General features: G+C 36.5%; 4 protein-coding genes across 4 annotated transcripts; 3 read left to right on the top strand and 1 right to left on the bottom strand.

The window, feature by feature from the left end:
* The first annotated feature begins 1,651 nt into the window (after positions 1-1,651).
* LOC108855151 (lipase-like PAD4) lies at positions 1,652-5,927 on the top strand. The gene is made up of 2 exons (XM_018628888.2): positions 1,652-2,267; positions 4,465-5,927. Exons 1-2 carry the CDS (start codon positions 1,947-1,949, stop codon positions 5,794-5,796), a joined length of 1,653 nt encoding a protein of 550 aa, XP_018484390.1. The 5' UTR covers positions 1,652-1,946; the 3' UTR covers positions 5,797-5,927.
* A 1,143-nt stretch (positions 5,928-7,070) lies between these two features.
* LOC130511009 (dof zinc finger protein DOF3.5-like) lies at positions 7,071-8,285 on the top strand. Its single transcript, XM_057007788.1, has one exon. The coding sequence runs from the start codon at positions 7,071-7,073 to the stop codon at positions 7,854-7,856; it is 786 nt and encodes a 261-aa protein (XP_056863768.1). The 3' UTR covers positions 7,857-8,285.
* A 3,786-nt stretch (positions 8,286-12,071) lies between these two features.
* On the bottom strand, positions 12,072-13,692 carry LOC130510802 (E3 ubiquitin-protein ligase PUB22-like). Its single transcript, XM_057007465.1, has one exon. It carries the CDS (start codon positions 13,538-13,540, stop codon positions 12,269-12,271), a length of 1,272 nt encoding a protein of 423 aa, XP_056863445.1. The 5' UTR covers positions 13,541-13,692; the 3' UTR covers positions 12,072-12,268.
* Positions 13,693-22,766: 9,074 nt separating this feature from the next.
* LOC108853567 (NDR1/HIN1-like protein 10) lies at positions 22,767-24,060 on the top strand. Its single transcript, XM_018626977.2, has one exon. The coding sequence runs from the start codon at positions 23,002-23,004 to the stop codon at positions 23,908-23,910; it is 909 nt and encodes a 302-aa protein (XP_018482479.1). The 5' UTR covers positions 22,767-23,001; the 3' UTR covers positions 23,911-24,060.
* The last annotated feature ends 1,577 nt before the right edge of the window (positions 24,061-25,637 follow it).

Genomic DNA, 25,637 nt, shown 5'->3' with positions numbered 1-25,637 from the left:
TGCCTCCCTCCATCAGGTATCACCAAAAATATCTTGCCTTGGATTTGTTGGGTATTGTGGACTACAAGAAACACACATATATTCGAGAACAAGACATTATCAGCAAAGGAGGTAGCGATTAAAGGAATAAAACTTGCAAGAAAATGGATCCAGGCCCAAGATAACTTGGAAAAGAAGAAACAAGTAATACCTAGAGCAGGGATAAACAGTCACCCCTCTACGGAGCAGGAGGAATGGGCCACATGCAGATCAGACGCGGCGTGGAACAGAACCTCAAAGAAAGCCGGTTTGGCTTGGATAATCAACGGAGCACACAACGCGTTCACCAAGCAAGGCTCTATCGCAGAAGTCAACGTCCCCTCCCCGATCGTCGCCGAAGCACTAGCTCTGCGATTGGGAATCATCGATGCAGTGAAGCTTGATATCAACCGAATCAAGATCTTCTCTGACAACCTAACGCTCATCCGAACAATCAACTTCGAAACTCAGGCCAAGGAGCTCTTCGGAATCATTCGTGATATCCACTGGATCTCCTCTGTTTTCATCGAAATTTCGTTTCATCACATCAAACGCGATCTGATCTGTGATGTGGATCAGATTGCAAAGCAAACCCTTTTGGGCTCTTCTGTGTAACCCGTTGGTGGGCTTGACTTGGGCCCGAGGCCATTTGCTTCTTTAATACAATTCGTGCACAAAAAAAAAAATACATATACAGAGGAATACCATAACATATTTGTATTCTGTATAGATGTAACATCTTTGTAACATAGATGTATATGTCAAGGTATGATTTGCAATTTGTATTATCTTTCATTGATCTAAGCCCAAACAGTGATAAAAAAAGATAAGGGAGGGAGCTTTCGCTGTTTTTCTTTTTCTTTCTTAAATATTTTTTTTTTGTAAGTCTGTCAAAACTGTGAAATTTACAAAAGCTATGATGATAAAAGGATAGTAGTAGACTTGAGAAGACTAAAGCATTATGAAAGTCTCTCTAGTCATTATTTATTAGAATCAATCGACTTCATTATTTGTGGTATGATTATATTCAATTCTAAGAAGGGTTAAATATCAAAGCTGATCATTACAATATTACTTTAGATAGTAACTTTAGAACAATAGTTGTTCAGATTGGAAATATTATGGGATTGTAGATTCACATGATCTTTTTTATCATTGTTTATGCAAGAGTTTCTAATACACGCTTAAGTGCTTTGTTTTGTTTTTATAATTGCCCCAGATTACAATCCAGTTGTCTTGTCCCCACACAGATGCCCCAAACAGTGGTGATAAGAAAGATGAGATAGACCTTTTATTCCTTTTAGTCCACTCCTTTTCTATAAGCTTAATAAGAAAAAGTAAATGACAAAATCATAACAATGATCTCTATATCTGCACAGAGAGAGAGAGAGAGAGAGAGAGAGAGAGAGAGAGAGAGAGAGACCCAAACTTAAACATTTAACAGATTAAGCTAAAAAGCTATTAGTTCATCCTCTTGAACGTTTTGCCAAATAAACTCCATCGTCTCTCAGGCACATATGTAGGCTGATTTATGTATGATTTTCCATGAAATATAGATAGGCTACAATTCATTACATATCAAAAGTTGCAATCTCTATGCTTAAGTCTAAACCATTTAGGTTACTGGAGATAATCAAATGCTTTGATTTGCATCCTTTACTTTATGTTGTCCTGTCTTGCACATATCGAAGAGATGGACCCCCATAGTACAATTATTTTGTAACTTCAGGGAAAAAAAAACAGAAAAGAAGAACAAAGGAGACTAGGAGAGACGACTCATTCTTAAACAGACAAGAACCAAGAATCTACAGAGTAAATACGCAAGAAACTATATGGTGGTTTCTTAGAAATTTTCCTTAGCATTCTTTCCTTTAAAAGGCCAAATTAAACAACACAAACCACACGCAAGTACTCGATCGACTCTAGTCATGGAAGAGTGCAGATTCGAGACGAGCGAGTTACAAGCTTCGTTAATGATGTCGACTCCTTTATGGTTCGACTCATGGAGTTTATGCAACGTTGCTGATAGCTCAAGGAGTATTCAGATACAACACATCGGCGGAACTATCTACGTTGCTTTACCGGAGGTGGAGATGAACCAACCTTGGAATCTTGTGGGCCTGGAAGTCGCCGGAGATGAGTTTTTCTCTGACTTTTCAACATCATTAACCTCTGACGAGCCTCCGCCTATGGTCCACGGTGCAATACGTGTGCTTTTTGTTTCCTCGGCTCGTTTTATTGAGTCTCAGGTTTGTTTCTTGTTTCGATTTTCCTTCAATAAATAATAGTTTAATACATAAAATAATATTTTATTAGAATGAATTGTTGAATCTTTCCTAAATATTAGACCAAAAAAATCTTTCCTAAATACAGTAATTTAAACCCATACCATAACTACTAGGACATGCCTTGACCAAAAAAATATAGTACATGAAAGCAGCTCCATCTATTGGTTAAGAGCTTCTATAAAGGTCTAACAAATGCACTATTAAATCTTTAAACAATTAATTATTATATAATTAAACTAAGAAAACTGAACTTATCATGTAAACAACGGGTAGAGAACCAACGTTGAGCTGGTCTAATGGTAAAAAGGTTGCGGTTTAACTTCCGTCACCCGGGTTTAATTCACGTTGGAAGGACTATCTACAATGCTTGATTTCTGGTAAAGATGTAAAACCAACTTTTTTTTACCAAAAAAACACAAGGGGTAGAGAAGTTTTAAAAGGAATTCAAAGTTTTTCTAATGAGTTTTATTTTATATAATAAGATATAGCATTATTATTTATTATAGATAAGAAACTTATTGAATTTCTCAAGAAAACGACGTTATTATTGGTAAGAGATCTACTAGAGAAATTGTGCTAAATTTTTACTTCATTGATAAGATATCCACCAAGTTCTTCATGTGTATTAATTGTAAATAATATTAATATATTATTAAAACTTATGAATAGTGTAAACTTTTTTTTTATCATTTATACTATTTTTTTCTAAATGAAAACATTCAAACCATTTAATTAATATTTTTAAATCTGTGTATTCAACTTATTAAAAAAAGATAGAAGCAGTTATAAAGACAACAGAGACATGTATTTCATGCAAGAGTTTCCTAAATAAAACACAGTTTCTAAAATTGGATTTTGATCATTTTTCTTTCAATTTCTTTTTTAATTTAAAAGAAATTTATTTGAGAGATCCTAACACCTATGCTATTATAATGTCTGGTTGGGCAACCTCTCATAATATGAGACTGTCGATGATATAAAATATATATCAAAATGATCAAAGTCTAAAATGTTGGTGACAGATTTATGCTAGTACGCACCTCTGCACAGTTTTTTTGAGTGTGCGCTCAAAAAGTTTTTGAGGTTGTGTCATTGTGTCACTTGTCAAGCATCATTCTTTTCAGCACATAGGCGCATAATCACATATTCGCACATATGTTCTCTTCTTTTAAACTATATTTGAAAGAAAATAATAACGCACCGTTAGATGACTTTATCGATAGTTTTTTTGTATGTTTGGACTTTGTTGATCCTTGATATATAAGTTAGAAAATGGTAAAAACTGATGGTGCATGTGTCTTATACTATTTTCATTTCGATTCATGTTGGATTTTGTTTTTAGAAAATTTCCGCGAAAACTGTTCATTAATTTTAATGAGAGGGTCATATATATTACTCCATGTACTAGTTATAAATTCTAGGTTGCATGGAAGCTTCGTCATACGTGCGCTTCCCGCTTCAGAACCGGAATCGGAAACGAAAGCTTGTGGAATCTCTCGGAATCTTGATTCCAATGCGCTTCTAAAAACACCTATTTAAAAAGATGTTGGAAGTTTACGATTCCGTTTTTGGAATCACGCTTCCATTTTAAAAAATACATTGTCATAAATAAATAAAAATATAAAAAATATTATTTTTGTTTTTATATAATAGTGAAATAGAATAAAAATATATAAATATTAAAACTAATATTATAAATTATCTTTATGCATTGAGAATTTATTAGAGATATATAGTATATATTTAAATAGATTGTGTTAATTATTTACGAAATATTAAAAATAATTAGTATAATAATATCTTATTAACTTAATTTATGTATATTTTCACGCTTTTAACATAAAATTATTATAAATGAATAAATGTTTTATTTTTAATTTGAATCTAATAATTTCTAGTCATATTTGTAATTTTTCATATTTTAATATGTGTATATATGCATATATCAATATACGCTTCCAACACGTTTCCGCTTCCTAATTTTTTAAAAAATCTCGCTTCTATGCTTTCATACAATTCCGCGTATCCGCGTATCCGCTTCCGTTTCCATGTAGTATATTGTAATATATGTTATAATCACACTAGCTCGTACTAATGTCCATTAACCAGCCAGTTAATTTATTGGAACATTGATTAAATCTATATATGAACATAACAGATCATGCAAGGACTCGAAATGGAAGAGATAAAACAGGTGATAATAACCGGATATTCAACAGGCGGCGCAGTGGCCGCACTTACCACACTTTGGCTCCTCTCACTACCTTCACCGCCGTCATTCCCCCTCCTCTGCATCACCTTCGGCTCCCCTTTGCTAGGAAACCAATCTCTCTCTTCCTCAATCTCCCGATCACATGTAGCCCAAAATTTCTGCCACGTGGTTACCATCCACGACCTTGTTCCTAGAAGAAACGTTGATCAACTCTGGCCCTTTGGAACATATCTCTTCTGTTCTGACAATGGAGGTCTATGCTTAGACAATGCTGCTTCAGTTCGTAGGATGTTTCATATACTCAGCTCAACAGGAACTCCAAACCTTGAGGAACGTCAAAGGTACAAACATTACGTGTCTACACTCTCTCACCAGTTTCTAATATCTAGAAGCTCTCGTAGTGAGAATATCTCAGACAATAGCTACGAAGCTGGTGTCGCATTAGCCGTGGAATCTCTTGGATTCTCTGATGATCACCCAAGTGGTGTATCAGCAAAAGAATGCATCGAAACAGCTACAAGAATGAGCCGTGCTCCGATTGAGAGGGCAAGCGAGTTAGCTATTGAGCTTGGTGATGTCTTGCCATCAAGACTAGATATTCAATGGTACAAAGACAGTTGCGACGCGTCACCAAAGAAGCTTGGTTACTACGATAACTTCAAACTATACTCAAATCAAAGAGAGTTAAAGGTGAACATGAGCCGTGCAAAGCTAGCTAAGTTTTGGGACCGTGTGTATGGAATGGTGGAGAAGAATGAGCTGCCATCTGATTTTGATTTCGAATTGAAATGGCTATTTGCATCGCAGTTTTACCAGCTCTTAGCCGAACCACTGGACATTGCGTACTTCTACAAGTACAAATATTCAAAGACTGGTAGTGGTCATTACATGGAGAATGAGAATAGACCCAAAAGGTATTTACTGTTTGATAAGTGGTGGAAAGAAAGAGGAGAGTGTCATAGAGTGAAGACTGCGAGAACTCGGTATGCTAGCACTACTCAGGATACTTGCTTTTGGGCTAAGCTTGAGGAGGCAAAAGATTGGTTGGATGATGTGAGAAGCAAAGGTACCGATGTGCAGAGGCGAGCTTTGCTATGGGAAAAGATTGTTGCATTTGAGATATATGCTGATACATTGGTGAAGATGAAGGACGTTTCACTTGATGTTCTTGCGGATAACTCGAGTTACCGAGTGTGGGTGAAGAAGCTGGGAGAGTTCAAAATGGATAATGGAATTGGAATGGTTGTTGATGATGAGAGTGACGCAATGGAGACTTAGCAAGCTTAATAGCAATCTAATTTATAACGATCTCTATCGAATGTTGTTCATCATGTTTTATGTAATACGTTCTGATGTATGCTACTATTCTGAAATAATCTTTATCGTTTATGTTCAATAAGTTTATGCAATTGAGTTTCTAATGTAAGCTATTAGTCTAAAACCAAGATGGTTATCTAATCTTCTACATGTAGTATAAGGTAAGCTATTTTCAGGACTTAAATAAATTAAAGTATATAGAAAAAGTTAAGACCCACATAGGATTCTTGGAGATTGCCATAAAACACATGATCCAAGAAACTCTTTTCCCCATTCAGATTTTCTTTTCCAAGTACCCTTTTTCTGTGTAAATATTCAAATAAATAAGTCAAAGTATACACATATATAGAGATAGGGTCCTTGTTCTACAAAACTATGTGTTTTCTTATTTCATCTACTTACTTTCTATTCATATATACCTGACATAACATTTTCACCCTGTGATATGACTCGCACAATTTCCGATCATTAACAAATTTGACCAAATTAAACTTCATCGTTATGGCGAACTAATATACGAGTTAACTAAAGATTGTTATGTGAATAGAAAAATGGTTTACATACGGTTATTGATATTGATACAGTTATATTTTCTCTACCATTATTGTTACAACTATTTGTTTTAATATAACGTGAATACATTTTCTCTCGTAATGAATACTGTATAATATGTCTCAAGGGAAAAGAGACATGTAATTGTATTATACTCCCTCTGTTTCATTATAAGTGTCGTTTTAAACTTTTTAAACTTGTGCACACGGATTAAGAAAGCATTTAATTTTGCATATTTTCAATATAAAAACATCACTACCGATACAATTCAACCAATAGAAAAATAGAATGGAGAATAAAGTTAATAAATTTTGCATTGAAACTCTAAAACGACACTTATTTTGCAACGAAAAAAATTCTCTAAAACGACACTTAATATGAAACGGAGGGAGTAGTAATCGTGCAACCTCCATCAACAAAGCCGTACAAATAGCTCAATGTACACCAAATAACCCTTCTCTCCCGAGAGGTCATAGGCTTCGTAGTTCGCTTCGAAACAATCTCCAAGACTACATATTAAACTAACTATTTTCTAATTCAAATACTTATTATTTAAACATATCAAAGATTCAAAACCCTTAAACCTGTCTCCCCCAAGAAGCAACAGTGAGTGCCACCTTACGAGGCAATTGCTCCCTACACCTCCTCCACTCTACGGCTTACACGTGTAACACCCTCTCCACATGCACAAACTCACACACACATTCATGGGTGCGTATATAACACATTCTTGTTGTGTGTGTGAGAGAGAGAGAGATATGGAGAGAACAGAAGCATTGACGTCATCGTTTATATGGCGGCCAAATGCAAACGCAAACGCAGAGATAACGCCGAGCTGTCCAAGATGTGGATCATCCAACACAAAGTTCTGCTATTACAACAACTATAGTCTCACTCAACCTCGCTACTTCTGCAAAGGCTGCCGTAGATATTGGACCAAAGGTGGCTCCCTCCGCAACGTGCCTGTAGGCGGTGGCTGCCGCAAATCCCGCCGTACCAAATCCTCCTTGAGTAACGCTAAAACCGGCGTAGCCGCTAGTTCATGCAGCTCCGGTGGTGGCTCACCAAACATAGATCTTGCTCTTGTTTACGCCAATTTCTTGAATCCAAAGCCTGACGAACCCACACTTCAAGAAACATGCGATTTAGCCACAGGCGCTTCGATGAAACCCTCTTGGAGTATGGACATCGGTGACCATCATCACTATGATCATCAGGTGGAACACATTGTGGAGGAATGTGGTTATAATGGGTTGCCTCCGTTTCCTGGTGAAGAGCTTCTTTCTATTGACACTAATAGTGTTTGGTCTGATGCTTTATTGATTGGTCATCACCATGTAGAAGTTGGTGGTATAACTCCGGCCCGGACTGTTCATGAACCGGTGGTTCATTTCGCTGATGAATCCAATGACTCTACCAACTTCTTGTTAGGAAGCTGGAGCCCTTTTGATTTCTCAACCGATGGATGATGTTCCATATTTGCAGAAAAGGGAGTTTGTATTCTACCTATCATACATAATAACATATACACGTTTATATGAAAATCTTATGGATCATTTCATGTAAATTAAGATGGTCTATTATTAATGTACAAATTTAAAGGGTAATATGTAAACATAAGCTACAATTTTATTATTTTGGTAGTGATCCTCGACCTAAATATGATGCTATAATAAGTCGTTTTCAAGATTTGCCCAAGAATACCACGTGGGAGGTCCTTGTCTTTGGATTCGATTGAGATTTGCTTGTTACTTGAACTTGCAATTCACTGAAAGTGAGACGCACGTGTATCATGGGGCACGTGTGAGAGTTGTTGTGTCTCTGGCCTCTCTCTGTGTGTGCATAGATCTTCTGTAAAAAGGTGTCAGAGAAAGAGCATATTTGTTCCTACTTTTCCTTTTCTTCTTTCTACAATTATTCAGTTGATTTTTATTGCCAAATACACTATTGTTCGCTTTAACCAAGTACCATCGATTGAAAATAATATATGAATGAAGTAAATTTCTATGTTTTTCTACCTCACACACACATAAGAAATATGTAATTTTTTTTTTGAGTAAGGGCTTAAGAAATATGTAACTGATTGCATACTTGTAGGTATACATTGTACTGATGATATAAAAAAAAACACGAACTAACTCATTAGTCTTGACTGGTCAAACAATCTTATTATCAATGTGATTTGCCAATATTCATGATTTATCAAGGATAGTCTACATGTTAAATCCAATTCTATATGGATGGAGTTAAATATTTAAAGCTCTAAATATGAAAACTTTATGAGTACGTACCTGATAGTCCAACTTATATTAACAACTGTTAAGAGCCTAAAGAGGTCTAAAGAAGAATTTCTCTCATCAAGAACGAAGAAATGATCTCGCCACCATAGAAAAAACAATCAGTGGCACTTTAAGGTGATGTTTTTGTCGCTTAGTATAATTTTCTCGTCAATTTAATCACGTAATATTTCTAAACAGAAATATATATGTATATACATACATATATTTTGATAGTAGGGAACTTAAAACATGTAATTAGATTGTTAAAAGAGAAGAATATAAATATATAGAAATTGGTGAACTAGAATAGAGGAAATTCTGCAACTTGTGTTCAGAGGCAAAGAAGTTAACGTAGGAAGTTGTTCAATGTTGAGTTTCGTGCGTCACACACGTTCCCGTATATCTCCACTTGATCCAAGGAAATAGTGATGAAAACTCTTATTAGTTGTATTACTATAGAAAACAGTTATGCATCTATATTAATTTTAACCGAACAGATGTAATCAAATATCCTTGTCAAGTCATTTGGCTAAAATTTTAGTAATCTAATTCATTCTTTTATGTTTCGAGCGTATGGACCGAACCTGAGTGGTTATCTATTACCAGGATGAAGCTTGGATGTTGAATGATGGAGATTTACTTCATACTCTATATTTCCTCCGACCCTCCCTCTCATGAAGATGCATATTTTTCAAAAAAAAAAAATTGTAATTTGTTTTGCATTTTTAACATTTTCATCAACGAATATTTATTAATTGTAAATTTTAAAAACATTAATTATATTTATTGAATTCTTATTAGTTTAGAATCATATTAATATATAATTTCAAAAAATTATGCATTTATAACTGAATTTAATATATTTTATTAATATGCGTGAAAATTCTAGTGTGCATTGTTTTAAAACATAGAGAATATAAGTGTTTCAAGTTTTGAGTGCATAGGAGACTTCCTCATAATGCTCACAGAACTTTGTAAGTTTTGAGTGTAGTATTTTTTATTGTCAAAAACTCTGAATGTCTACAAACCATATTGCACTGCACCATAGTCAATAATAACAATTTTTTTACGTATACATATGTATCTATATATGTTTTCGTTACTATTACGACTATATCGCAATTATTCTGCATGTTGTTATTCGAACCCAAAGTAAAAATTAACCTTAATGATCACATAAATGTTACTTATGGATAGTTTATTAACTTCATTTTCCGACAGTGAAACAAAAAATTAAACTTTAAAGAAATAAAACGACGGATGGAATAAGAGCGTCTCCAATGTAAAATTTTATATATTTTTTTCAAAATGAAGTAAAATTAATTATGGAATAAAACTATTTTAACCCAACTTTATTTTTTATTCCATAATAGAGTAGTGAACAAATAAAAAATAGTTTACTATATTTGTGGAATAAACTTTATTATAGACTTAGAAATGAAATAGGGTTTGAAGTATTTTTTAACCATAATCACTTTTACGTTGGAGATGCCAGTTTCGCTTACCATGCTCGTGTAGATAAAAAATTCATGTATATCCAAACTGTGTTTTTGCTAATGGGATAGAACTTATGGCAAAAAAAAGTTCCTACTCCAGTTCTAAAACAATTCATGATTAAACCATGATAAATTTAGCAAAATCACAGTTTTGATATAAATAAGGAAGAAAAACAAACAAATGGGGATCGAATCAAACGTTAAACCACCACCATGCAATCAAAGTCTCCGCGTCGACTTAACGTCCTTATACATGATTTCAAGTTTCAACATTACATGGAATTCACTAAACTAAAAGTCTCAACCATATATTTTATACGGTCGAATTGACATGTATACCTGTTGATTTTTTTTGGGTCAATATATGTATCTGTTGATATGTATAAAATTTATGTGCATACACAGTAACACAGGTGACAGGTTTGTGTATGTTACCAGGGGCGGACGGAGAGAGTGACATACGGGGTCATGTGCCCCCGTATACTTTTTTACTTTCTTTAACAAATACTAAAGAGACTATATAAGTGCCCCCGACCAGAACAAAAGTTTAGTGAAGAAAAAATATGTGCCCCCAGCTAAATTTGTTCCTAGAAATGTAACTGAATTTACATGTCACGCACCTGTATCTCAAAATGTAACTGAATTTTTTGTCAATTGTTTGGATTAACTCTCCTTTTTTTTGTCACAAGTTTGGATTAACTCTCCATACCGTTTAACTACAACTGCAAGTGGTAGTCGAAGGAGGGGACCAGCTTCATAGTTTCTTAACTCCTTTTAGATTGCGACATGTTGCTCGTAAGATTTGACTTTTGTACAGCATTTATTATATACAATTATCCATTTATCAGTATTTTGAAGGAAAATAATACAGGGTTATAACATATGGCGGTCATTAATCGGGTTATTAAAAACGGACTTTTCATGCAATATATACGGGTTTAATATATTTGGTTCACAAATCATTTGGAATATTTAAAAAGAGGCATCAAATAAGGTACCATGATACAGTTTGATCCTTACTTTGAACTCGCATACAAGAACTCTGTAAATGGACCGTGACCGTTACTTGGCAGGTGTGAAACACTTCTATCCTTATAATATGATGTTTTCTTATGTGTACATCGACTTATAAGGTTATCCTCGTTTGAATGTTTTTTTTTTCTCTTCTTTTATATGTCTTGCATGCTCTCAGATTTAATTATATCAAATATATAACTATATATATTCTTAAGAAATATGAAGACAAAAAAACTTGGATGCTAAATTTTAAAATGAATTTGATCTCACGGATTTTTTTAATGTCAAACCTTTGGAATTAGCTGCGTGGTGGCTTAGTGGTAATTGTTTCAGGACAAGACGTTAAACTCGCACTTTTGGGAAGTTGAATTTAGCTTTGGGCAGCTGAATACCCGCTGGATTGGTTTTCTCAAGTTCAATAATTAGTTCACCAATAACAATTGGTCGCAGTTGTTTGTATTGTCGATGAGATGTGTTAGTTAATATACGATGCAAGTTGAACCTCACATCCTCCAATTTGGTGTTTGGTCCGAATAACCTAAGGTTTTTTTTTTTAATGTTTAAATGGTAGCCCCAAACAAAGTTAATTTTCTCATGATCCCGCCAATACCATGTTCCCTGATTGGTAAAACCGAGGTCTATAGATACAGAGATTCTTGCTAAAATGCACTCAAGTGCTTTAGATTGATATAGAAATTGATCTCTAAAAGCACAATTTTCTGAATGCAAAGTTTGTTTGTCTGTTAAAATAACTATGATGTAGTCGTATTGGTTATACATTCAATAATAATATGAACTTGAAAGAGATGGTCTCCATTATTTTGTGGAAATGAACAAACTAGAAGAATACAAATTAAGAGCCTTTAACAACGAGGAAGCAAGTGGGAAACAATAGTCATGTAACTTGTGATTCCATTTATTTCTTTGCAGTTTCTCATAAATTCATAACGAATAATCCCCACTGTTATCTACATGATGATGAACTTTGAAAGATATAACAAACACAATAATAAATCTGAATTTGAGCAAAAAATAAACCATTCTATTTTTTGAATGAACTTATACGAATTTGTATCTGATGAGAATCAATCAAGCAGGATACGAAGCATACAAATTTCTTGGGACACAAGGTGATTCCCTCCAAACCCTAGCGTGAAGCTTAAGCAATTCCTTCGCCTTTTCTTTAGTCTTGTTTCCGCAATCCACTTGAAGCACCAAACACATCTTCGCCACAACTCCCAATTGCAACATCTCCTGCAACAGCCAAGGCGTAGCACAAAACCTCCCAATGGAAAGCAAAACCCTAACCGCCCTCTCGCTAGTTACCTGAGAGACCCTCAATATCTTCTTAGACACAACCGCAATAGCCGCGCCATGATTCAAAAACTCGGCTCTTCCTTCAGCACACTGACATAACATATCAAGAACCACCATAGCCATCTCTGAGTTCCTTCTCTCGGATGAGAAAGTTTCATCCATTAAAAGCTCTATTATCATAGAGACCGCTCCAGCTGCCACAGCCTTGTGCCTATTCCTTCCCCATGGACATAGAATCACCAAGATCTGCATTGCTGATGTCGTTGCCTTGTGTGAGATCTGATCATTCAAGATCTGAACCACCTCGTTGAAAACCTCAGGTTCCAACAATATGATCTGCATGGGATCCGCAACTTCAAGAATCTTCTTGAGGAGAAACGTCGCATAGGCTCTTGATTCGTAGTTCCCACGTTGCATAATCTTAGTCAGCGTCATCACAAGATTAGTTCCCTTCTTGTTGTTTAAGAGACTCTTGCGTGCTTCCTCCGATGTGTCGAGATGGTAGAGTATGCTTAAAGCTTCGTCCATTAAGCTCCTCGAAGAATCAAACCGGCTCTCCAGCGTGTTTGAATGACACAAATCGTTGCATGTATCTACGGAGTTGCTGACGATATTTGCCAAGAACTCTGGAACTCCTGCGGCTTCTAAGCATCGCTTGTTGGTTGTATTCTCCGACACTATTTGACCTAGCCGTTTAAGGCATTTGACTTGGTTTTGATACGAAGATGAAGAATCTTTGATGAGTTTTTCGATCTCGGACTTAGAGATTAGAGGTTTTGGTGTTGCGATTCTCTCGATGCCGTAGGATGCATTGAGCGTACACCAAGATTGTATTAGACGGCGAAGAGTGTGGTTTGGTGTGAGATCGGTCTCGGTTATGGCTTGTTTGGTGACCGGACATGAGTTATTCTTACCGGTGAAGAGCCATTTCTCGATGCTGTCTCGGTCGTAGGTTATCCCGGTGGAAACTATGACCGGATCCTTCATGATATCTAGAGAGATTGGACATAGGAAGAAACAAGGAATCTCTATCTCTTGATCCATATTATAACTCGCCGGAAAATATGAAAAACAAGTGAATCTTGATGAATAAATGGATCGGCAAAGAATCTCAATAAATGAAACTTTTGCTTCAAAAGTGTAGTAGTTGAGATTTGGGAGATGTGAATTGTATTGATTTAGCTAGGAGAGAGAAGAAGAGTGGGGTTTTATATATAAAAGATTGGAGAAATATTCAGAGTTATTACAAAAGTCAAAACACGGAAAATACAAGTATTTGTAAACGCTTTTTGGATAGTTGTCCTATTTATTAGTCTATTATTTATGGAACGTATATTATAGATTTGACTTTTGGGTAAATTATAACATCAAAAGACTCAATAATAAATGCTTTTTGTATTTGAAAGTGAAACGTATGGAAAGTATTGAATTGTCAAAGAGATTCTATTACGGCGAAGAAAGTGTAAATAGTAACGAAGTCATTGGAGGATTGGTTGTGGCGGTGTTGAAGACAAGTGGTTTGTATGCTTTGTTTTTCGGTTTTACTCACATGTCATATTTGCTTATTCCTCGCATCTTTTCTTGCCATCCACTACGTGACTTCGTAAATTTATTTCTTTTATTCATAAAAAACTAAGATTAACAGCATATTTCAAAATAAGACTCCTTTCTCTCTCATCTCTTTGCGCTCCTTTCTCACTAAAAAGTAAAACCAGAGTTCAGATCTGTTCTTGGCTAAGGTGGCTCCGGTGGCTTCTTGAGCACCGGAGCCGTGTCTCCTTTTGTTTTATGTATTTCTTCTTCTCGGGGTATTACGTTTCGATTTAGGGTTTGTTTTGGGTCAATCGACGGGATTTATCGTTTTTGGGTTTGTAACTCTTCGATGTGTTCTGGATTGATGCTTGCAAGCTCAATCGTCGGATACTGATTCGATGCTGGTGGGTGTGGGATGTGGTCTCGTCTTTCTCCTTTCTCCTCTCCCTAGAAGTTCCATGTATTATTTCTTCACCGGGTGTGGTGTGGATCCGTCTATCCTGTGGCGGTCTAGAGGTTTGTTACCTCAATCGGAGGTTCTTCTCGGTTCTTCTAATACAGATCCTCAACCATCGTCTTCTGATCTGTTGTGACCGGTGCGGGTTTGGAGTTTGTGGGGTTTGATTGTGACTTCTTGACCATTGAGCTGCAGGATCTGTCTTCCTTGATTTGGCTAGGAGCTTATGGCCATTTTCCGTTCCTAGTTGGTCTATGATGTCTATGGCCTATTTGGTAAAACGGATGTTGATTGTACCGAAGGGAACTCATGGCTTCGACAACGTAATGACATGTTGGTGTGAGGGTTAAGTGAGAAGTTCGGTCTCAGTCTTTATTCACTGTTTTTTGTGGTTCTGGTCAAGTTTATGGTTTGATGGGTCTTGTAAGTTTAGCCTTCTTGTTTAGAATCTTAGTTGTTTGTTTGATGTTGTTTCAGTTTGTTTTCCCACTTGTGGGCTTAGTTTCCAGGGACATCCATGTCGTCCGCTGGCTTAGTATGCTCGACTCTGTAATGGTTGATGTTGCAAGCTCTAATAAAATCTGTTCAGAGGAAAAAAAAAACAGCATATTTCAAAACTAGTTGATATTACTGTTGGAACCGTAATGTAGAGGGATATTGTTGGGTTATTGTCAGCAAAAAAAACATGATTATGGTGATGTTCCGTTTTGGTGCAGAAAAACCTAGAGTGCCATCAACAGTTGGATTGTACTTTGTTTCAGGTTACAACTGTGATGATAGATTTATTAGACTCATATTCCTTGTTATGCTCTCCTTTGATTCTCTTTTTCTAGGTTTTTTTCCTTTTTTCAGAATGTTTTCAATTTTTGCTATTTCTGGTTAATTTTTATTTATTTTCGTATTCACTACTTGATCTTGTTGCCAGTGGAGAAGATGTGGCGCATAGGCAAATGTCTAGTAAAACAGCGAATTAATTTTGTAAATGGTCATGAAGAATTTTTTTAGTGAAAAAAATAAAAAATACTACTAAAATAAATTATTATAAATTTCTTTGCTATTGTCATGAAGAATTTTTTTAGTGAAAAAAATAAAAAATACTACTAAAATAAATTATTATAATTTTGTAAATGGTCATGAAGAGAAATGTAGAGAGAGAAATGTGCTCTCTGGCTCTCTTCTCGAGGTTGGGTTCAGATCTGTTTTCAAGATCCATATTTTGAATCTTTCTCTGTGAACTACCTCTGGTGGCTAATTGTGCCGGAATCCTCCAACCCCGACGCCACCTTCTCCAGCCTTACTTTCCCGACCACGCCAATCTCAACTTCTCAAGACCTTGTTCAATCAGAGCCTACATCACTTCGGTTCCGAGTATCTGTCTCAATCCCGAAGACAGATCTTGTCCATCGGAGAGCTCCGCCTTGCATCGTCTACCCCTGATATAGGGTGTTTTGACAATGGTGCAAGTGCAACCAGTCTCTAACTTCTAGCCTAGTGCTAAGAGCTTCGCTTAAAATAATTTCATTACTCTTTTATTTCGGTTCCTTGCCGATTACCGACGACGAACCTCCCGGTGAGAGAGTTTTTGGTTTTTGCAGTCGACGGTTAATATCATCACTGCTTCGTTAAAGGAGAGTCAAATCTGATATTGGGCTTTCCTAAAGGTGTGTGTTGTTAAGGAATGAAGACTGGGAATTTCAACGTTTTGACCCTCCCTCATGACTTGCATCACTGCCTCGTCTTCACTTTTGATTAAAACCAAAGTTTCCTCGTAGTTATTTCACAAGGCCTAACGACAGTTTTGTTGAGCTTTGCCATTAGTTCTTATAACAAGATAAGTATATTTTGGTGCTTAAGATTTGAAGCAGCTTGTACTAAGTCGGATTCACCTTCAATTACGTTTGTTTTGACGGCGGCATCTCAAAGCTTCGGGGAAAACAAGAAACGGGTGCAACTTTGGGCTTGTGTATTCCTATTGGGCCCAATATCTCCTGCTCTTTTTACCGCTGGAATTACCAGTTTTGTGGGAACTGATAAACCACAACAATCCTTAGTTAATCTCTGTTTTTCCACAAAGGCCCAAGTGCTAAGTTTCTGTAAAGGAAAAAGACAAAAAGAGATACAAGAAAGTCAAGGGCTACTGTAAAGTTACGGTAGCAGCAAAAGGTTTACATTTCGGTGATAACGAGCATAAGGGTTGTGTCCATAGCAACAAGCAGTTTGTTCTGACTCATCACATTAGTTTTTTAACTAGTGTTCTATGTGTCCAGTATATACATATAAATCTCTAAAAATCAATAATTTTATAAAATGAATGTGGTGGCATGGAATTGTCGAGGAGTAGGAGCCGACTTGACAAAAGAACATCTTGATGAGTTATATCATTGTTTTCTACCAAAATTTTTATTTTTGTCAGAAACAAAAAACAGTCGTCATGTCCTACAAAATTTGCAAGTATCTTATGGTTATGATCAAGTTTATACCGTTGAGCCTCATGGACGGAGTGGTGGTCTAGCACTTTTTTATATGGACGATCCTTCGGTTACAATCTTGTATGCGGATACACACATGATTGATATTGAAACTAGACTTGAAGGACATGCGATTTTTATGACCTTCGTGTATGGTGACCCTGTAGTTAGACATCGGGACCAAGTTTGGGAACGATTGTCACGCATGAGTACAACACGTAACAAAGCTTGGTTTATGATTGGAGATTTTAATGAAATCACCGGAAAACATGAGAAGAGGGGAGGAAGGCGTCGTTTAGAGAGCTCTTTTCTCCCTTTCCGTACCATGTTGGAAAATTGTGGGATGCTTGACTTTCCATATAAAGGTAATTCCTTCTCGTGGGTGGGAAGAAGAAGTACCGGAAAGGTCAAATGTAAACTGGATAGAGCAGTGGCAAATGAAGAATGGCATGCCTTATTTGCTCACTCACTTGTAGAATTCTTACGACTATGGGGCTCCGACCACCGGCCGGTCTTGGCACGCATCCAATCTATCTCCCGAAGAACAAGGAAAAATTTCAGATTTGACAAGAGATGGATTGGGAAACCAGGGTTTAAAGAAGCGGTGATCTCGGGGTGGGGACAGTTTGATGAGATTCCAGTCCGGAATTTTCATCAAAAGGTTACCTCATGCCGAAATAAAATCAGTTCTTGGAAAAAGAATAATCCGACAAACTCCGCAGTTATGATTGAAGAACTAAAAATAAAGATAGATCTTGCTCAAGATGATGAAAACTCCACAACAGATGAACTGGAGGAGTTAAGAAGACAACTAATCTTGGCCTTTAAAGAAGAAAATTCTTACTGGGAACAGAAGAGCAGGAACCAGTGGCACAAACATGGGGACCGGAACACAAAATTCCACCACGGCATTACAAAACAAAGAAGAGCTCAGAATCGGATCATCAGCATAAAAGACAAGCATGGCAAGTTAGTCGAGAAAGAAACCGAGGTGGAGAACGTGGCTGTTCAATACTTTCGGGATCTTTTCTCTACTTCTTCCCCAACAGAGCTAGATAATTCCCTACGCTTTATTTCCGAGAAGGTATCCCTGGCCGATAATAGGCTTCTCTTAGAGAACCCGTCGGAACAAGAGATTAAGAAAGCTCTTTTCGATATCAACCCAGATAAGGCACCTGGACCGGACGGCATGACGAGTAAACTGTTCCAGAGATTCTGGCGGGAGATGCGCCAGGATATTATTAAACTTGTACAAGATTTCTTTGCGACAGGCAGCTTCGACCCTGCTTTGAACCAAACGAATATCTGTCTCATTCCAAAAAAGAAGAAACCTCGAGATATGACTGAGTTTCGACCCATTAGTCTTTGCAACGTCAGCTACAAGATTATATCTAAGCTACTATGCAAGAGATTGAAGAGAGTTATTCCGCGCTTGATCTCAGAGACACAATCGGCCTTTGTAGCCAAACGATTGATTACTGACAACATACTGATAGCACAAGAAAGCTTTCATGCCTTGAGGACAAACCAGAGATGCCGAGAAGATTTCATGGCTATTAAAACAGACATGAGCAAAGCATATGACAGAGTGGAATGGAGCTTCATAGCTGCCTTACTGCTGAAGATGGGCTTTGATGAGAGACTAGTTGACCTCATTATGTGCTGTGTCACGTCGGTCTCGTATCAAGTCTTAGTCAACGGGCAACCGAGAGGACGGATCTTTCCAAGGAGGGGCTTGAGACAAGGAGACCCTCTTTCCCCCTTCTTGTTTATACTATGTACGGAGTCGCTGATCTCGCTCCTAAACGGAGCAGAGATGGAGAAGAAGATTGTGGGACTCCGAGTCGCTAGGGCAAGCCCAAGGATCTCTCATCTTCTCTTTGCCGACGATAGCCTTTTCTTTTGTAAGGCAGAGTTAAGCCAATGCAAAGAGATTATGGACATATTAGACATATATGGTAAAGCCTCAGGACAAAGACTTAATGCATCAAAATCCTCGATGTTTTTTGGAAACAAAGTGGAATCCTCCCGGAAGAAAGATATAAAAGAAGTACTAGGATTCTCTTCGGAAGGAGGCATGGGGATGTACCTTGGACTACCAGAACAAATATGTGGTTCGAAGATGAAAGTGTTCTCATTCGTACAAGACCGTTTCAATGGTCGAGTCAACAATTGGTCATCGAGACTCCTTTCCAAAGGAGGAAAAGAAGTTCAGATTAAATCGGTGGCTCAAGCAGTTCCGACTTATGTTATGTCAAGCTTCTTACTCCCACAAGGCATTATTGATAAACTAAGGAGTACGACTTCAAACTTCTGGTGGAGCTCATCGCAAAACAGCAGAGGTTTGCATTGGATTTCATGGGACGAGATCTGTACCCCTAAAGATTTAGGAGGACTAGGTTTTCGAGATCTCCATGATTTCAACATAGCGCTTCTTGCAAAACAATTATGGAGATTAATTCATTACCCGAATTCTTTATTAGCGCGGGTCTTAAAAGGAAGGTATTATAACAATACCTCCCCCTTAGAAGACCGGAAAATATACTCACCATCTTACGGATGGCGTAGTATCATGGCAGCAAGACCACTACTTCTCTCGGGCCTACGGAAAACTATTGGCTCGGGTAGAGAGACGAGAGTTTGGACTGAGCATTGGATTCCAGATTCATTGGCACGACCACCTAGACCAGCCGAGCACATTGTTTACAGACTTCCCCAACTTCTTGTTCAGTCTTTTATTAAGAATGATACTAAGGAGTGGGATATTCAACTTTTACGAGACTTCTTTCATCCAGATGATATCCCCTTGATACTTGGGCTCAAACCTTCTAGGTCCTTGGCTCCGGATGGATATGTTTGGAACCACACAAAATCAGGAGTATATTCAGTCAAAACCGGTTATGATCTACTACGATCGACCAAACAGAGTCTTACACATACAGGAGTTAGGGAACCGAGCTTCACAGGCCTACAACGACATGCATGGAAGATTAAGGCTCCGAGCAAGATGAAGCATTTTCTATGGCAGGCTATCTCGGGTTGCGTGGCAACGGCGGAGAGACTTACTTATAGACACCTGGGTACCGATAGGAGTTGTCCTAGATGTGCTGCTCCAGTGGAGTCGATTAATCATCTACTTTTTGAGTGCCCTCCGGCCCTTCAGGTTTGGGCTTTATCGGACTATCCGTCCCTTCCGGGTTACTTCCCGAGTACATCTATATACCAAAACATGAACTTTCTGTTTTGGAGGAGAAAAGAAGTGGCTCCCATGAGTCCACAATTCGATACCTTCCCATGGATCTGTTGGTACATTTGGAAGGCGAGGAACGACAAGCTCTTTAATGGGAAAGTCGTATCCCCGATGGATACTCTTCAGCACGCTTCACTGGAGGCAGAGTGTTGGAGGAAGGCTAACGAGAAGGAGGAAGTAGAGGAGGAACTTGATGACCCCCTCACTATGGAGATGGAAACAGCGCCCCCTTGGACACCCCGAATCCCGACATGCCAAATTGATGCTTCATGGATCGCTAATGGCAGTGTCAGTGGCTTAGGGTGGAGTTTTAAGGATCACATGGGCTCTGAATTCTTTGGATTGCGAGCGTGTAGTAGGACCCTCTCAGCTTTACATGCTGAGATGGAAGGTCTACTTTGGGCAGCTTCATGTATCAGGAACATGAGGATAACCACGATGAGGTTCGAGACAGATTGTACGGATCTAGTAGATATGGTCACAAACCCGGAAGATTGGCCTGCTTTTGTGAGAGAGACCGACTTATTCCGGAGCATCCAGGAGAGTTTTGAGGATGTGAGAGTTTCTCATATTCCACGGGATCGGAATGGACGTGCAGATGCTTTAGCTAAGGAGGCAAGAAATAGAAGCTATACTTTTACCCACATAGATCAGACCCGGTCAGACGGAGGGGATCCTCGGAGAACCGGCTCGTCTAACCAACACTTGATCTAATGAAGATGGGATGCCGACAAAAAAAAAAAAAAAAAAAAAAAGAAAAGTAACTAAAAGCGAGAAAGCATATATATACCAAAAGTGGTATGTATTGTCTCGGTGGGAATCAATTTGCTAGTTAATTACTACAGACCACTTGGGGTGTCTTAAGTCATATCTTTGGATTGCAATGCCTTTGTGAGTAATATTTGCGCACACTGCAATGCCTTTGTGAGTAATATTTGCACACACTGATTAAAATAGTCAAACAATATGTTTTGTTATAGCTTAAATGATTAATAAAATTATGAGATTTGTTAGTTAAAAAAAATATATTTTTTTTAACTTAAAAGGCTTTATTGTTTTTTTCAGGGAGAGTTGAGGATGGCTTCAATTCCCTCCCCCCAACTTTATCTTTAACAGCCGAATAATATTTTCTAGTTTACAAAAAAAAAAAGAAATTCTAACATTTTTTAAACCGAATATCGATACTAACACTTATGTATAACTATAAAGTTATTGTCAAGGTATCAAATTCGTCCCACCACTAACGTGAATATTAACTTCCGGATGAGGACGAATGTGGTGGACAAGTATATCAAACTTATCTTTTGTAAAAGGGCACAAATAATTAAATTGAACTAATTAATTTAAAAAAATTATTTGATCAACTTGTTTTAATTATTTAACTAATTCCCATAAAACGGTCAAAAATGACCAATACGTAAAGAAACAAGCGGCCGTTTTAGAAATAGTTATCAAGAATATGAACCTGTTCTTCGTGCCAGCAAAAGAACGTGTTTAATTGAGATCGCTGACTTGTCTTTTTTTGCTTAACACAATCGGTGACTTGTCTCTCTTTGAGAAAATGTACGATAACTACACCTTTTGGTCAATCAAGTGAAACCATGATATGGGCTAACGCCTAATGGTAAAACAAAAAGTGCAGATATATAGAACAAACACTAAGTCAATTTAGTATCTACATATACAATGTATTCAAATATTCATACTAGAGAACGAAACTGCTGACGTAGTTATTAGTATGTCAAGAGGGGAAATGGAAAGCATGGTCTTTGTTCTCTGTTGATTTATTCTTTATAATTTGGGTACGTTGTAATATACACTGAGGTCTTCTAATACAAGTTGATAGGTAATTCAAGTTTTAAGCCCATAAGATAGGTTTTGCCACGGTGGTATACATAAGTAGTACGTATAAAAATTTAAATAGGAATGAGTGGCGCAGAGATGATTTATTTGACATGGGACCAAGACGAAAATGAAGTGTATACAGCTAAAATATATATATTTTTAAATATGGTCAGAAAATAGACAGCTTCATACAGACTACCACATGGGATCGGATTGAAATATAGAAAATTTGGACTTCGCATTATTGGCATTCTACATCTTGGGCACTTATAACAGATTGTTATTGTAATTTTGTATTCCTATAGAAAAGTAGGGGGTTAAATTAGCAGATTCGAAGAAAATAATAATCACCAAAACTATCTAACTCTTCTTTCTTGATGTGCAACAGTGCAAGCTATATTAATGTGTAGTGTCTTCAATGCATACCGTTGGAAGATTTGTCTTCATCACTTGGCAATATGATTGGGCATAGAAAGTAAAAATACATACTTCACTAATAATAGCTTCTTCATCAACATGTCACTTTCTTTTCTATTTTTATATTCCTCAGCCCAAAATGGAAACTTTTAATACTTCCCTTCCGAAACTTCTTTTCTTGGAAAAGATCCATCACATTATCAAATTTCAAGAAAATGTATATTAATTAAGTAGATGACGAAGGAGACTTAAGGCTCGGTTCCAAGGTCTGGAGACACCTTCTTTGTTTTTTTCCTTACAGTAATCCATTTTTAGCTCAGCCATGGCGGATTCACTATTTTTATCCAACTTGATTAGTTTTATTCTTTAACTTAGCCCAAAAAAGAGTCAAAACGTTTGGCAAAACGTGATTAGTCTTCGTGCTTTCCACTAAACCTCCCCCTTTGTTTCTCCAAATCTTTTCCTGGAAAATTTGATTAATTCCAGGGCATTAATCGGACTGGAGAAAGGAGAGGGGGAGGGTAGAGACACAAAGATGCCTTCTCCTCCGGAAGTAGAAACTCAGCCCAAAAACGATTCGGGTTCGGACCAAACCTCTGAACGCGACACCAATCCACCACCACCGCCTACGCCGCAATCTCAACCGCCTCCATCGCAAACGCAACAACAATCTTACCCACCCGTTATGGGCTTTCCAGGCTACCCTCAAGCCCCATACCCAAACTACCCAAACGCTCCTTACAATCACAACCAATACGCCTACGCACAAGCCCCACCCGCTTCCTATTACGGTTCTTCATACCCACCACCTCAGCAAAACCCGGTTTACCAAAGACCACCTCCTCCGTCTGGTTTCTTCAGAGGGATCCTCACCGGTTTAGTCATTTTAGCCGTCTTCATTTGCATCTCCACCACCATAACATGGCTCGTCCTCCGTCCTCAAATCCCGGATTTCTCCGTAACCAATTTCTCCGTCTCCAATTTCAACCTAACCGAACCGGTATTCTCCGCGCAATGGACGGCTAATCTCACCGTCGAGAATCCGAACTCGAAACTAACAGCCTACTTCAATCGAATCCAAGGATTCATCTACAACGAAAACGCGGTCGCGGTAGAGGATTTCTTGGCCATGGAGTATTTCCAACCGGTTTACGTGGAGACCAAGAAATCGGTTTCGGTAGGAGAAACCCTAACGGCGGGAGAGAAGGGACAGCTGAAAGTCCCGAGCTGGGTCGGGGAAGAGATGAAGAAAGAGAGAGATACGGGAACGGTGTCGTTTAATCTGTGGATGGCTGTTTCGGTCACTTTTAAAACCGAGGGTTGGTCGGCGCGGGAGAGAGGGCTTAAGGTGTTTTGCGGGAAGTTGAAAGTTGCGTTTGAAGGAGGGTCCGGAAACGGTGCCGTTTTGTTGCCTAAGCCTCTTCCTTGCGTGGTTTACGTTTGATCCCTCCTTTTGCCTTGGAATTTTTTCTTCTTATTAATATCTCTTGTAATGTTTTATTGTTTACAAGAGATATTAAATGAAATTATTAAATCAGTCTTGTAATCGTCTTAATGTGTACAACAAGAATATGATATAAATCCCTGATTCAGATATGTTTGTACAACTCGTTCAGTCCACCGACTGTTTGATCGAGGTTGATGGCTAAATACTAGAGATAACTAAGGAGCAAGATGTGATGTATTACCAAGCAATTATAACAGACCATTGAAATTCGATTACCAAGTGAATCCCATAAAGTCTATAAAGTCCAAACCTAGTTTATTTACGAAATAGTAATATGATTAGCTGATTTAGATAAATATTATAAGATTTGGAATTTTTTTATCTGTGATAGGTCTAAGTCTTATATATATACAACTCTTAAGATATGATACTATGATCTTATTATATAAAGCTTGGTTCTTCAAAGTTACCAATTAATATGATCGTGACACATGACAATTGTATATTTAAGATTATGACATGTGTTAAGTTATAACTTTTATATAAATAGTTAATTAATAGTATTTTTCCTTTTAAAATTTTAAACAAAATATTGTAAACAAATAATAAATTCATACAAACAATTATTTAATATTATTTTCCTTTTTATGTCCAAGAAATAGAAAATTTAAACGTTATACGAAAATAATTTTCCTTAATTATGAACAAATATAATTATAATATTTATTTAATAGTATTTTTCCTTTTTAAGGTTTATACAAAATAACTAGGTGTTTTGCCCGCACATGCGGGCATAAATTTCTTATAAATAATTATTAGTTTATGTCTTATTAATCTAAAACCAGCATAATAAATTATTATTTATGTTTTTAAATAGTTAAATCAAACATCAAAATATTTATATATGTCAAATACTTTTAATCAAAATATATACTTATTATTGTGTTAAGTTTTTTTAAAGCACTCATATCTTAGATATAGTTTAGAAAATATATTTATATTTTTTGGTTGACTAATATTTAATAATAAATTGTTTTGTATCTTAATTTTTTTTAACTTTTATAATAAAAATATTGTTTTCAGATAAGCACAAAAAAGAATATATATAGAAGAATTATCTATAGCTTAAACTTAATAAAATATGATAAATAAGCAAAATTAGCTAAAATCATGGAGAACATGACAAATAAGCAAAATCACTTCATAAATAATAGTATAGATTGTTAACGAAAAAAATTATATACTAATAATTATTTAATAGTAAGCTTCCTTTTTTTAAGTAATAAATATAAAATTGTATAAGCTATATGAAAATAATTTTCCTTTTTAATAAATTCTAATTTTGATTTTTTTTTAAATAATGAAAAACAGAATTATGAAAGAAATAGTAGTTTAAAATTTTCTAAACTAATTATAAAAACCTGAGATTTAAATTGTAAATAAAAATAAATTTATAAAATAGAATGTGTTCCATTTGAAAGAAATCCTAACATAATAAATAGTCTTACAAAAATAATCTTTTAAAGTTCAATTTATGAATTAATATTTTTAGAAAAGGAAAATTTACAAAATTACCATTTTATATTATATATTATTAAAAATATTTGATAGTAATTTTAATTTTTTGATTGCGATATGTGTCAATAAATTTTTAAGATTGTGACATGTGTTAAAATATGATACAATTTTTTTTGTAAGGATTTTTTATTATATAAAGCTTGGTT

Source organism: Raphanus sativus, chromosome 4 (genome assembly GCF_000801105.2).
Source record: "Raphanus sativus cultivar WK10039 chromosome 4, ASM80110v3, whole genome shotgun sequence".
Classification (NCBI taxonomy): domain Eukaryota; kingdom Viridiplantae; phylum Streptophyta; class Magnoliopsida; order Brassicales; family Brassicaceae; genus Raphanus; species Raphanus sativus.
This window is presented reverse-complemented; position numbering and strand designations above follow the sequence as displayed.